Below are 13,064 nucleotides of genomic sequence, written 5' to 3' on the forward strand. Positions count from 1 at the left end.
GGGGACGACGACTATAAAACCCAGAAGTGTGGGCGTGGCTCAGTCTCTGCAAGATGGAGGAGGGAGAGGTCACGACTCACTGTCTTTAGAGGCCTTGCACCCTGCTTGAAATAGTATGAAACTGCACTTGAATTTGGTGGCCTTGCACCCTGCTTGAAATGGAATTTCAAGGAATATCTATGTGTCAACTGCCAGCCCACCAGCCATGAGTGACTGAGCCGCCAGCCCAAGAATCCATTTGGCCCACAATGTCCATATTAGCCCACTGGAAACCAGTCCCTTCAGCCCACAACACCCATACTAGTGCTCCAGAAAGCCCCCCCCCACAGGCCACCAATATTGAAATTGGTGGAGAGGTGGAATATTGCGTTGGGGGACCAGCCCTCCCATGTGATGCTGGGACCCAACGGGCCGCAATTAGTCTAGTGAAATAATAAAAAGATTATATCATGAAAGGAGGCTGTCAGCCCATTAAATCTGGATTTTGTTTTACAGCAGTCAACCTTTTGGAAAATGTGGTTTGGGGTTTTGACAATAAAATACATATTTTTACATTTTGCTGATGAGGTCTTTCAAATGTCAATCAAAATAATGATCCAGTAAAGATGTTGCTGGTTTAACCAGAATTAGACAATTGAGTCTCTGAACAGCCTTGAAATCTTGCACGTTATTACACTTATCTTCAGATGGTTTTAGCCATTTCAAAATGTATTTAAAGCTGAGTCTCACGTTGCGAGTTGACACAAGAGGTCCCCCGAGTGAAAGACCCGTGGCTGTGTACGAGATTGCAAGTGTATGATCAAGAGTTTAACCGAGTTCCCACGGGTATGACAAGTTTGCCGTTTACTTGGCATTTCTGCGATGTTCCAAGTTCGTCTCCCGAGTTGCTCTTGATCCAATATTTTAATAACCAACAGTGTTAAAGAAGACCTCTCCATCCTGTGGCTTTGTTTTAAATGTAGAATTCAGCGCGGCTGCATCTATTGATGTGACCTACAAAGGGAAAATGCGCACCATCCAGTGCCAGAGCAGTTATACTTATGATTTGTTTGAAACACACAGGTTTGATGTTTTAATTGAATTTACTGCCATGTCTACACACTGTGGGGAGACGGGAGATTAAATCTTTGAATGTGGACGGATGTGCACATCAGATTGTTGTGAGACAGAGCTCAGGGTTCGCCTCCTGAGCTGCTTTGGTGCCCAGGCGTGAGTTGAGGTGGAGAGAGGTTGGGGGGGGGGGGCGTCATTAATCTGTCTGGGGTGACATGGCTCTTGGGTTAGGCTGGGATCATTCTCTGCGGGATGATCTTAATGCGGGAGACAAGTGTAGGAGAGGTGTACTGACTGTGTAGGCAGACACTTTGGAAGTGATTGCCCACCAGTCTCAAAAGCCACTGTGTCTCCCTGTCCCTGGGATAGCAGGGGGCAATCAAACAGCACAATACCCCCCTCCCCCTCCACGCCAACACGAAGGGCAACGATCCCAAGGCTTTAGCGTCAGGAACAGCGGGCAGGCGACAATCACCTGCCATAACGCGAGAGAGATCATGCACTGTTGTAGGTCTCCTTTGCACGTCGGTGTTTCTGTCTTTCTCCACTCATTGTCGGCTCTATCTGTCACCACCCTCACCTACACCCCTTGGTATGGCAGGTGATTGTCGCTGGAAAACTGAAGGGAGCGACAATCTGCTGCTGCCTGCCCTCTGAGTTAAAGAGTTCCCACGGTAGACTAACGATACACTAAGGTAAACGCACGGGCCACTATGTTCTTACAACGAGTTAAAATGTTTCAATTCTTAACCACAAGAGTAAAATTGATTTGTGGAAAATTTTAAACATGTTTGATTTTTTGCAAGAGTTGACTAGTTTCACGAGTACCTGCCGTTAGCGCCACGAGTCTCTAAGTTGCGTCCACGAGTTCCGTACGTTAACCGTACGTTATTACCACGAGTTTTAACTCGGGGTACCTCTTGTGTCAACTCGCAACGTGAGACTCAGCTTTTAGTATGAAATCATGGAACTAAATAAGGTTTTGAAAGAACGTGGTCCAGTGGAAGAGGAGCACAGAATTTGCTTATGCATTTTCTTTTGTACATTATATAGCACCTCATTTACCACATTAAAGTAAAACTCTGATAATCTGCTGTCCAACTATTCTGAAATTCCAATGGTTTGGCATCTTGCTCACCAAGTAATGTTGTCTCTTCTTTTCCACTCATTGGGACCCCGGTTCCCCCACTCCCTTTCCAGTCATGTAGGCCGATGTTACCACGCACCTATTCCATCACTGGTGCCTCACTTCCCATGCTCTCTCTTCACTCACTTTCCATTCACTGGGGTCCCAGTTTCCACACTCCTTAGTCATCAGACCTCAGTTCCTGTTATATCTGTAAATTGCCAGTTCCTGGGCTTTTTTCAATTCACTGGGACCGTGCTCTCGTTAAATGTGCTTGGTTCAGAATGAAATATATTACAATGCTACGTAATATCTATAAAAAAGTTTTTAAAGTGTGTTGGGGGTAACAACAGAAAAAAACATCTAATCGTCCAGAAAATCAGCCAGTATGGTACCAAAGTTCCAACCATGCTGGAATTAACTTTTACTGCAATTAACTTCCTGCATTCAAAAAATAAACTCATCTTATAAATGTATACAAATAAATCAAATCATATTATTCATGGCAACATAATGGTTAATAATTAAAAACTTAACAATAATGTATTTTCATCGATTGCTCTTGGTCAAATTGCTGCTCATGTTTGTCTTTTGAGGTGTACTAACTTACTTAGTTTTGAAAGAACTGGGTTTACCACCATGGAGCCAAAATGGTTTCTTCCCTCAACACAATGCTGGAACTGAAATACTGGCATTTCACTTTTTGGATGACATAATAGAAACTTTAATGGTAATGGGTTTGTGCTGCCCACTAATGCATTTAGATTACTGGCCAGAAGTGTTCCTATCTAAACCTCACAGTGGATGTCTACAGCAGCTGCCACTGTTAATCGTTGAACAGCCCTGTGGTGGTGTTTTTGGTACTCACCACCCTTGTAAGCCGCCACTGCTATGGTGCTATTTATCCTCACAAAGGAGACATGTGGCTGTAGTCCAAGTTCTGCAGAGCTGCGTGACGTTTCCAGATACAAGGCACTGCTGTCCCAGGTGCTTATATCCCACATTCTCACGTCTCCTGATGTGTATCTGAAAGAACCAGTTCAATTATCTGCTTGTTTATTCACAATTTTGGCCACCTAGTGAAGTTGCTAATTAGAAATAATATAAGCAGCTATGATTATGACTCAAAAGCTCTGAATGTGGTTACAGAGCATAATTTAAACTACAGAAGATCGCGATCTTCACAACACAAAAATAAATGTATGCAGTTGTATGGTCTCGATAAGTAGCAGACACCAGACCGTGTCAGCAATCTTCTGAAAATCCACAATCTCTTTCAAGTAAAGCTGCTTGGATATTCATCCATTTAAAATGCCCATTTTTTAATACAATAATCCGCATGACTGCAAGTTAGCTGTTATGCATGAGGTCCTCTGATTTCTCACAAATAATACTTTTATGCATATTAAATGAATGAAAAACGCACTTTGGTGAGTGCTCAAGGGGAAAATATAACCTTTGCACAAATATAAAGAGATAAATCATGTGCAAATTATTTTAGGCCACAAGTGTTTATAAACATACAAAATAGGTGCAGGAGTAGGCCATTCGGCCCTTCGAGCCAGCACCGCCATTCAATATGATCATGGCTGATCATCCAAAATCAGTACCCCGTTCCGGCTTTTTGCCCCATATCCCTTGATTCCTTTAGCCCGAAGAGCTAAATCTAACTCTCTCTTGAAAAGATTGTCTACTTTAACCAATTAAGCACTTTACTACAGTGGTTAAATACATATAATACAAGAATACCATGGTAACCAGTTATTCAACTGATCTTGAGTATAAACTGTATTTAAATTGAAGAATTAGAAACAACATCTTTAATAAGGTACCAAAAATATTGCAATCAAATAAATACTCTCATTTAAAATTCATGATTTAAATGAACAATGATTAGTTAGGATTCTTCAATTTCACGAGTCAAGAGTGTTTTATTGTCATATGGCCCGGGACAATGAAATCCTTACTTGCAGCAGCACAACAGTTACAGCATGTAAATATTGTACTCTTCAGACACCGTGAGAGCAAGCAAAGTGGCCTAAAAAAATCAAGCCACTATAACCATTTACATGTAGATACTCTCTGCTAAATTGTGTTTAAAAATAAGTCCACAAGGGCTAATTCCACACATTATAATCACTTTAAGAGATATTTTTTAAAGAACAAGGAGCTATGCTACGTTTGAAATTAAATAGTTCAAAGTCATGATTTTATCTATGGACTGACTTTCAACAAATAAATTCAGATTTCTTTTATTACAGATAATGTGTTGTTATTGACCCAATTTGTGGTACCACAGGCTTTACTGAGAGGAACCACTGGCATCATTTTCTCCTGCTTTAGTTTGGCAGAAGTTGCTAAATGGCATGTGGGTAATGGGCATCCTGCCTGGATGCTGAGAACACTATTGTACTTGTTGGCTACACACTTCTCTGCTAATGTATCCTTTTCCCCATTGTCCAATGTGCACACATGCTTTTTATGTTAATACCCAGTTTTTTTCCCCCTCTTTATGCTCTTTAATTGTGGCATGAAAGTAATTTTTTTAATAAAACGCAATCACTTCAGTTATATTTAACAACCATATTTGTTTCACTCAAATTGTTAATAATACCGGTATACTTGGTGAGTCGATGACAAGTACACATAACCTTAAACAGAACAGTGTCATTAGAAGATTGAGGGGGGACCACATTGAAATTTACAGAATAATGAAAGGCATAGATAGAGATGCAATTCAATTACATAAGAAGATAAAAGATTTAGGATATCCAGGAAACTAGACAGAAATTTTAAAAACAGGACCTTAAAAGTTAGTAATATGTAGTACACTCATGATTCAGAGGCAGGAGATACCAATTCAAAGCCAAGGGTCCCGATGGTGTCAGCCCTCGGGTACTCAAGGCATGTGCCAGCCAGGAGTACTCCAGCATATCTTCAACCTGAGCCAGAGCCTGGAGAGGGTTCCTGTAATGTGGAAGACATCCTGCCTGGTTCCTGTACCAAAAAGTACGCGTCCCAGCTCCTCCAATGACTACAGACTTCACACTGACTTCACACATCATGAAGTCCCTGGAGAGGCTGGTGCTCACTCACCTGCGACTTCTGGTTAAACCCTACCTGGACCCCCTGCAGTTCGCTTACCAAACAAAGATAGGGGCTAAGGACGCCATCATTCACCTGCTCCATCGTTCCTATGCTCACCTGGATAAGCCGGGAAATCATGAGAGTCATGATTTTTGACTTCTCCAGTGCTTTCAACACCATCCGGCCTGCACTGCTAGGGAGCAGACTGACGAAGATGTGAGTGGATGCTCCATTGGTGTCCTGGATCACCAACTACCTGACTGGACGACTACAATATGTCAGGCTACAGAATTGTGTCTCGGACATGGTAATGAGCAACACAGGGGCCCCATGGGGGACAGTCTTCTCTCCCTTCCTGTTCACCATCTACACCTCGGACTTCAGATATAACTCCAGCTCCTGCCATCTGCAGAAGTTGTCACATGATTCTGCAATTGTGGGCTGCATCAGTGAAAGACGGAAAACTGAACTTCGTGGTTAACAACTTTGTTGAGTGACGTGGGCTGAATCACCTGCAGCTCAACACCAACAAGACTAAGGAGTTAAAGGAGAGGAACACCCCTATCAATGGATCATTAAATATTGGGAAAGAGATGAGAGAAAATTTTCAAGAACTACAGAATTGTGATAAAGGGTCTTCCATTATTCAAATATAGAATAACGAAGGATAAAGAAGAAAATGACTTGTTGAACGTGAACTCCATTTTCATTGGTGTGCTGCAGGTGATTTAGCCCACACCAGTTAACAAAATCATTGACCTCGCCTCTGTGTTTTACTCCAATGAACGATTGGGGTAAGCGCACATAGCGCTGGGCTTTGTCCTGTGGAATATAGTGAATATATGGTGGGGCAAAAATAATATTATCAAATATTATTGTACAACAATGTTCATATCATCAAAAACCAAAAGACTGGAGAAATCAGTGGGTCAGGCTGCATTTGCGGAGGGAAATGACAGACGTTTCAGGTCGAGACTTTCTTTAGACTGATAAAGCACTGAGGGGAAAGCTGGAAAAGAGAGGTGAGAGTGAGGCAATGCCTAGCAAGTGATAGGTGAATACAGATGAGGGGGAGTGATTGCAGATGGATGGAGAAGGTGCCAAAGGTTTGTGAAAAGGAGACAAAAGGGTGTTTGATAAGGAAAGGCGTGAAATGCAAAGCCAGAGAGGGATATGGGTGGAAGGTCCAAGGGGGAGGGAAGATAAGCATATGGAGAAGGGGAAAGGAGCAGGGTGACGAGGGTGGCAGGAGATAGCCAACAAAACCAAGGAACTAATCATGGACTTCAGAAAGGTAAATCAGGAAACCATGTTTCCATGTTATAGAAACCATGTTATAGGAAAGGTGGTGTTGAGCTGGAAATTTAAAAACTAAGATCATTTACAGAAATACAAATTAATGTTGCTGTCTAATTCTACAACCTGCACAAACTTTGTCTAGCGCCTAATGGATTCAAGAATAATGACAACACTCATTTTTAGAGCCATTTATAGGAGATAATTTGAACATGTGGGAAATCAAGCATACTGTTAATTTTGAGAGCTCAACAATAAGATAAACTATTAGAATTTTGAAAAAAGATGTAATTACGACATGAGAATTGACATCAAACCTCAACAAAGAAAATACAAAACTGTTTATATTAGAAAAAAAGCCAATGCACTTTTTCCTTGTTGCACTGGATACTAATAAAAGTATCTCATTTTAATATGTCAACATGTTATTTGTCTAACTTCTCCTCTAACCGATTTCATCCCTGAAGATGTTCTATTCTACTTTAATCTTTATTTGGTTAATAATACTATGGCACACGAGGTCAACTTGAATAGCAAAGGATCACATCGGTAAGACCAAGCGTAGGCTTAGCGATCGCTTCGCCGAACACCTCCGCTCGGTTCGCAATAACCAACCTGATCTCCCGGTGGCTCAGCACTTCAACTCCCCCTCGCATTCCGAATCCGACCTTTCTGTTGTCGGCCTCCTCCATGGCCAGAGTGAGGACCACCTTAAATTGGAGGAGCAGCCCCTCATATTTTGCTTGGACAGTTTGCACCCCAGTGGTATGAACATTGACTTCTCTAATTTCAGGTAGTCCTTATTTTCTTTTCCCCTTCCCAGTTCTCCCCCTTTCCCCCCCCCCCCCCCCCCCCCCCCCCCCCCCCCTCCCCCAAATAAGGGTTTTGGCCCGAAACATTGCCTATTTCCTTCGCTCCATAGATGCTGCCTCACCCGCTGAGTTTCTCCAGCATTTTTGTGTACCCAGCTCATTGTTTACTGTTCTGTAGATCAGAATATTATACAAGTAGAGGGTCACGTTTGGGAAACGGTTGTGGTCAGCTGAAAATGAGACCCTTCAAGCTGCCAAATACAAGACGTACAGGTTTGTATGTTAATTGGCTTGATAAATGTAAAGATTGTCCAGTATAAAATTGTCCAACTTCCAGTATAGTCCCTGGTGGACTCTTCGGAAGGTACAAGGTACAATCAGCATTAGACTAAAACATGACTGGAATACCCAAGGGAATTTCAAGCAATGTAACAAAAATAAGTTGCGGCCATTATTTTGTCACTTAGCAAACCATACTGGATCCTGTTACATCAAAAATACAGTATAACAGGCTTCAAGATCTGGATCTGTATGTTACAAAAGATTTATTTAAACAAATACGAGACTTTGTTGCATGATGAAACTAACTATTTGCTGATTAATTCCACGTGGTGGAGGGAGCAAGAACTTGTAGTGGATAACTACAGTTGATATTTATGAAGTACTTTTTAAATGGTTGTGTATTTCAGCAAGTTGAAGATGAAGCAAAAGAAAATCTGGAATGTACAACATTGATTGAGAATGAGGTAACCACAGTCACAGTCTCAAATGGCAAGGATCAAGGGTTGACCAAGTATACAGCCACTTCTACCACCTGATAAATTTTTAATGATATACACAAGACAGTTGGAGCAGATGCTGGATTAAATTGGCTTATGTCAGACTGTAAACATGAGGCTCTATTGTCATGAAAAAAGTCACAGGACTGTATTGCCATGCAGTTCATATTTCATCAGATCAATAAATGAAATTCTGCTCTGTTCTTCTTGGTTGCACTCAGTAAATTAGCAGGGGTAAAAAAAAGAGGCAACTCTCGAGGGAGTGGAAAGACCCGTAGGTTGCTCTCCTGAAATTTTCTAATTTAAGACAAATTAAATAAGAGACAGATAAAATTGAATCAAATGTTGACAGATTTTTATAGAATTATCATAAAACTAGATTTAGCCCCATTAATGTGGCAGCTTTTAAAAGCATTTACAACGCATGCTTGCAATGAAACTGTCAGGTAAGTAAAGCCACACACAGTAATGTGCGGCTATTATGACAGCGCATCCAGTAAAACTAACAACAGTTTATCAGAGTTCTTTAAATGAAGAAATCCTCAAGGTCTAATCTCTTTTCAAAATTATATTCTACCAGACTAAGTGGGACCCGTTGGGTCCCTGTCACACAGGAGGCTTGGTCCCTCAACGCAATATTCCACCACTCACCCAAGGCCCCCAACGACACAGGCGCAGCTCATTTCCCCTCATCCCTAGCACTTTCTCCATCTCCTCTTCGCCCTCCCTTTTCTTTCCCCTCTCCTCCTCCCCTCAATCCCTCACCTCTCTCTCCCTCTCCTTTTCCCTACCCTCTGTCACTCACTCTCTCCCTCCATCTCTCCCCTCCCCACCCCCTTCCCTCCCCTCTATCCCCCACTCACCTCCCCCTATCCTCCCCATTATCCCTCCTCACCTCCCCCACTGCCCTCCTCTCCCTTTATTCCCCACTCAATACCTTCCTCCACTCCCTCCTCCTCTACTACCCCCCTCCTCTCCCTCTATTCCCCCTCCTCCCTCTTCTTTTCCCTCTCCTCCTACCCTCCCACAATCCCTCCCTCACCTCTCCTTTCCCCTACCCTCAGTCACTCCCTCCCTCCCATACGTCCTCTCTTCCCTACTTTCCTCTTCTCCCTCTATCCCCTCTCCTCCCCCACTCTCCCTCTCTCGAGGTTGCCGTTCCTCTCCCCCCTTGCGTGCCCCGGATGAACATCAGCCATCGGCGTCCTTAGAGCCAGGACTCGGATTGGCCCGGAAGCATCAGCAGCTACAGCCGCGGCGGGAGGGGGTGGGGGGGGCTGAGCTTGGAGAAAAGATGGGGGAAGAGCCAATGGGGGAGAAGGGGGGGTATCACGACGGAGGGGGGCAGGAGCCAGCGAGGGGGATCAGAGGGGAAGGGGCTGGAGCTGCGGGCCGTTGCGATGGAGGTACTTTTAGGACTTACAGCGAGCGCTGGACGCTGTCCTTCTCCAGGATCAGACTCTCCACTTTCCGTTTGGCGACACCTCCGACTCCGGGCCGGGCCGCTTCCGGTCCCTCCGAAACCTGTGCCCGGTTGGAGACTTCGCTGGCCATCGAGAGCGTCTCTCAGCTTCAGTGAAGACACGAGCGGAAGCGGCAGATCATCCCGCGGAGTGACAGGAGGAGACCAATCCGCATGGCGTTGACTGGCAGGAGAGGAGATCGATCTGCGGGGCGCGTTTTTTTACGATTTTTAAACCTTGCTAACTTTTACAACATACTACCAATCGGAACAAAACTTGTTGCACTTGCAGCACAGGAGAACAGTCAGTGAGCTGACAAAAAATCGTAGCGCTATCATGTACTGTTTTTGCGCAAATAGAAAAACCGTGCAAACCGGAAGATCACAAGATCAGAGTTTTAGTTATGTATAGATGTTATGGGTTTCAATCAAACAGGGTGGAATTCAATAAATTTAATGTTTAAATTTTCTTCCCAATTTTCATCTGTTCTCCTTCAGGGATACCGATGCTGAATTCAGACCGCTTAATAGAACTATAAGGCCACTCGTTATGTATGAACAAGGATTATGGATATCTGCAGCAGAAATGCTATAATTAGATACATATACTAGTATATAATATCAGCAGGTGTCAATGGCCCGTAAACTGAATGACCCTGAATTGGATGGAAGCACAATAGTAGCCCAACTGTTGGTCACTTGAGATAATTTACAACAACATCGGTCAGGGATCAGCAGTGGCTACTATTATCCTGAAAAGCTTACCAAGCATCAGTTACCTTTACTCACAGGATAGCTCAGCTCGGCATTATTTATTTTAGACTTCAATATGACTTGAATTTTTTCTCTCCAGTTAACTTTATGTGCAACTGTTTATAGAGATTTGAATCTAATCGATCAATGTGATCCACTTTATCCAATAAAAATAACCAATTTTCCCATACTCTCAATTATCAGCAGTACATTGGCACAAAGTATTTGAGTGTTCCACACCGATCTGTAATGAGTGGTATGGTACTTTGGTGAGCTTTTCGGCTGAACTGTTCTGAGAAATTAAGACTGGAAAGCTCACTGACTTAAAGTCAGTTCCAGAACAACAACTATTATACCTGGAAATTAAACAAACTTAAAAAAAATGTTCACATCTTTGTTTTGCGTTCAATCTCATCCAGGCCACATAAACCCCTATTGTCACCTCTTAGAGTTTCCCTTAATCATAAGATACCCATGGAAAGAAAGTTCACATTATCTTAAAAATAATAAATTTACAGCCAGTGCAGCTGCCAGCTGAACATTGCTAGGAACTCAGTGCAAAACATGGAAAGTACTGATGCAATGCGAAGGAATACACTCACTTCAGAATAGGTTCACTTTTTCTGTTTCTAAACTTTCAAACCCTATGAATTTGGACAGGGAAAAAGTTGGGGGAAAAACTGTCCCATTCTGTTAACCATCAAAAAGTTACCTTTATATAGATTCCTTTAATCACTTTTTCAAGTTTACAGCTTTCAGAATTCAAACATCTATTGATCTAGAGATTTTGCGCAGCAGACATTTCAGCTATTGGAGGCATAGAAACATAATCACATCGAAAATAGGTGCAGGAGGAGGCCATTCGGTCCTTCGAGCCAGCACAGCCATTCATTGTGATCATGGCTGATCGTCCCCAATCAATAACCCGTGCCTGCCTTCTTCCCATATCCCTCGATTCCACTAGACCCTAGAGCTCTATCTAACTCTCTCTTAAATCCATCCAGTGACTTGGCCTCTACTGCCCTCTGTGGCAGGGAATTCCACAAATTCACAACTCTCTGGGTGAAAACATTTTTTCTCACCTCAGTCTGAAATGGCTTCCCCTTTATTCTAAGACTGTGGCCCCCGGTTCTGGACTCGCCCAACATTTTGGGAACATTTTTCCTGCATCTAGCCTGTCCAGTCCCTTTATAATGTTATATGTTTTTATAAGATCCTCCCTCATCCTTCTAAGCTCCAGTGAATACAAACCTAATCTTTTCAATCTTTCCTCATATGACAGTCCTGCCATCCCAGGGATCAATCTCGTGAACCTATGCTGTACTGCCTCAATCTCAAGGATGTCCTTCCTCAAATTAGGAGACCAAAACTGTACACAATACTCAAGATGTGGACCCACCATGGTAGAATTTAATTGGTTAAAGGTTGAATGGCATTATTTATTTTAAAGACTTCAAAATGATCTAAAATTTGAATTTTTCACTCCTGTTAACTTTGTGTGTGACTGTTGATAGAGATTTGAATCTAATCGATCAATGTGATCCACTTCATCCAATAAAATTAGTCCACCAGCTTTGGCAATATTGGCTCAGATCAAAGATTAATCATTTGAAGAACTCATCTTCAAATCTCAGATGAATTTCAGTATCAGTCGTGAGCTTGTCATGACTGGTAGATGTCTGTGCTGGGAATGGATCAATATTAAGTCACACCTCTATTATCTGCATCAAGAACTCTCAAGTCAGGAAACTGAAAGTTAAAGGCGTCTCTCTTTAACTGATATGTAGGATGGAACTGCAGATGCTGGTATACACTGAAGATAGACACAAGATGCTGGAGGAACTCAGCGCGACTCAGCCTTAGTTACTCCAGCACTTCGTGCCTATTTAACTGATGTTGGAAAAGCCACCACTTGGTAGTACAGTAGAAATCTTTCTCATATTTCACACTCCTTTGTGCTTCGGAGGTTGTTAATTATGCCAAATTCCAGATAGTTCCAGGCCTTGGACCAAAAGTTTATTGTAATTGGCTGAGGTAAATAAATGTCTTGTAAAATGTCCTCTCAACTGTCAAAAACTACCTTGTTTTCAATTTATGCAATACTCAAAATGAGAAGAGAGAGTGTACCAATCACCATAGGCATCACCGATAGCACACCAACAGAGGTCAAACAGATGCAAGATGTCCAATTGTGAATCCTGGTTCCTGCCAAGTAAAGCAAATTAATCTAAGGTAGCAGAGCGTGTAGGGAGGAACTGCAGATGCTGGTTCCAAGACATGCAGGTTTGTAGATTAATTATCTTCTGTATATTGTCTCTTGTATGTAGGATAGAACTAGTGCATGGGCGATTGCTGGTCAGTGCAGATTCGACAGGCTACAGGCTTTTTATCTAAAACTAAACTAAAAGGCTTGGAGGTAAATTTGATGGTAGTTTAGGTTTAGGTTTATTATTGTCACATGTACCGAGATACAGTGAATAGCATCGATCCAAACAGATCAGATATAGCATACATAGGTACAATCAAGTCAAACTCAAGTACAATAGATAGAGCAAATTGGAAGATATGGAGTGCAGAATATAGTTAGCCTCGCAATGCATCAGTTCCATATGCAAACTTCAATGTCCCCAATGGGGTACAGGTGATTTGGACAGTACTCTAGTTTATGGGAAAAACTGTTCAGAAGAATAATTCTG

The 13,064-nt window shown here is 42.5% G+C and overlaps 1 protein-coding gene across 1 annotated transcript in view; it reads right to left on the minus strand.

The window, feature by feature from the left end:
• fbxw8 (F-box and WD repeat domain containing 8) overlaps positions 1-13,064 on the minus strand; it is a 151,019-nt gene that overhangs the window by 104,738 nt on the left and 33,217 nt on the right. Inside the window, exon 5 of the mRNA XM_055655595.1 lies at positions 3,048-3,205. Within this exon, the coding sequence (XP_055511570.1) occupies positions 3,048-3,205 (158 nt within the window). The remainder of the gene's footprint in view (positions 1-3,047; positions 3,206-13,064) is intronic.

Source organism: Leucoraja erinacea, chromosome 25, assembly GCF_028641065.1.
Source record: "Leucoraja erinacea ecotype New England chromosome 25, Leri_hhj_1, whole genome shotgun sequence".
Taxonomy (NCBI): Eukaryota; Metazoa; Chordata; class Chondrichthyes; order Rajiformes; family Rajidae; genus Leucoraja; species Leucoraja erinaceus.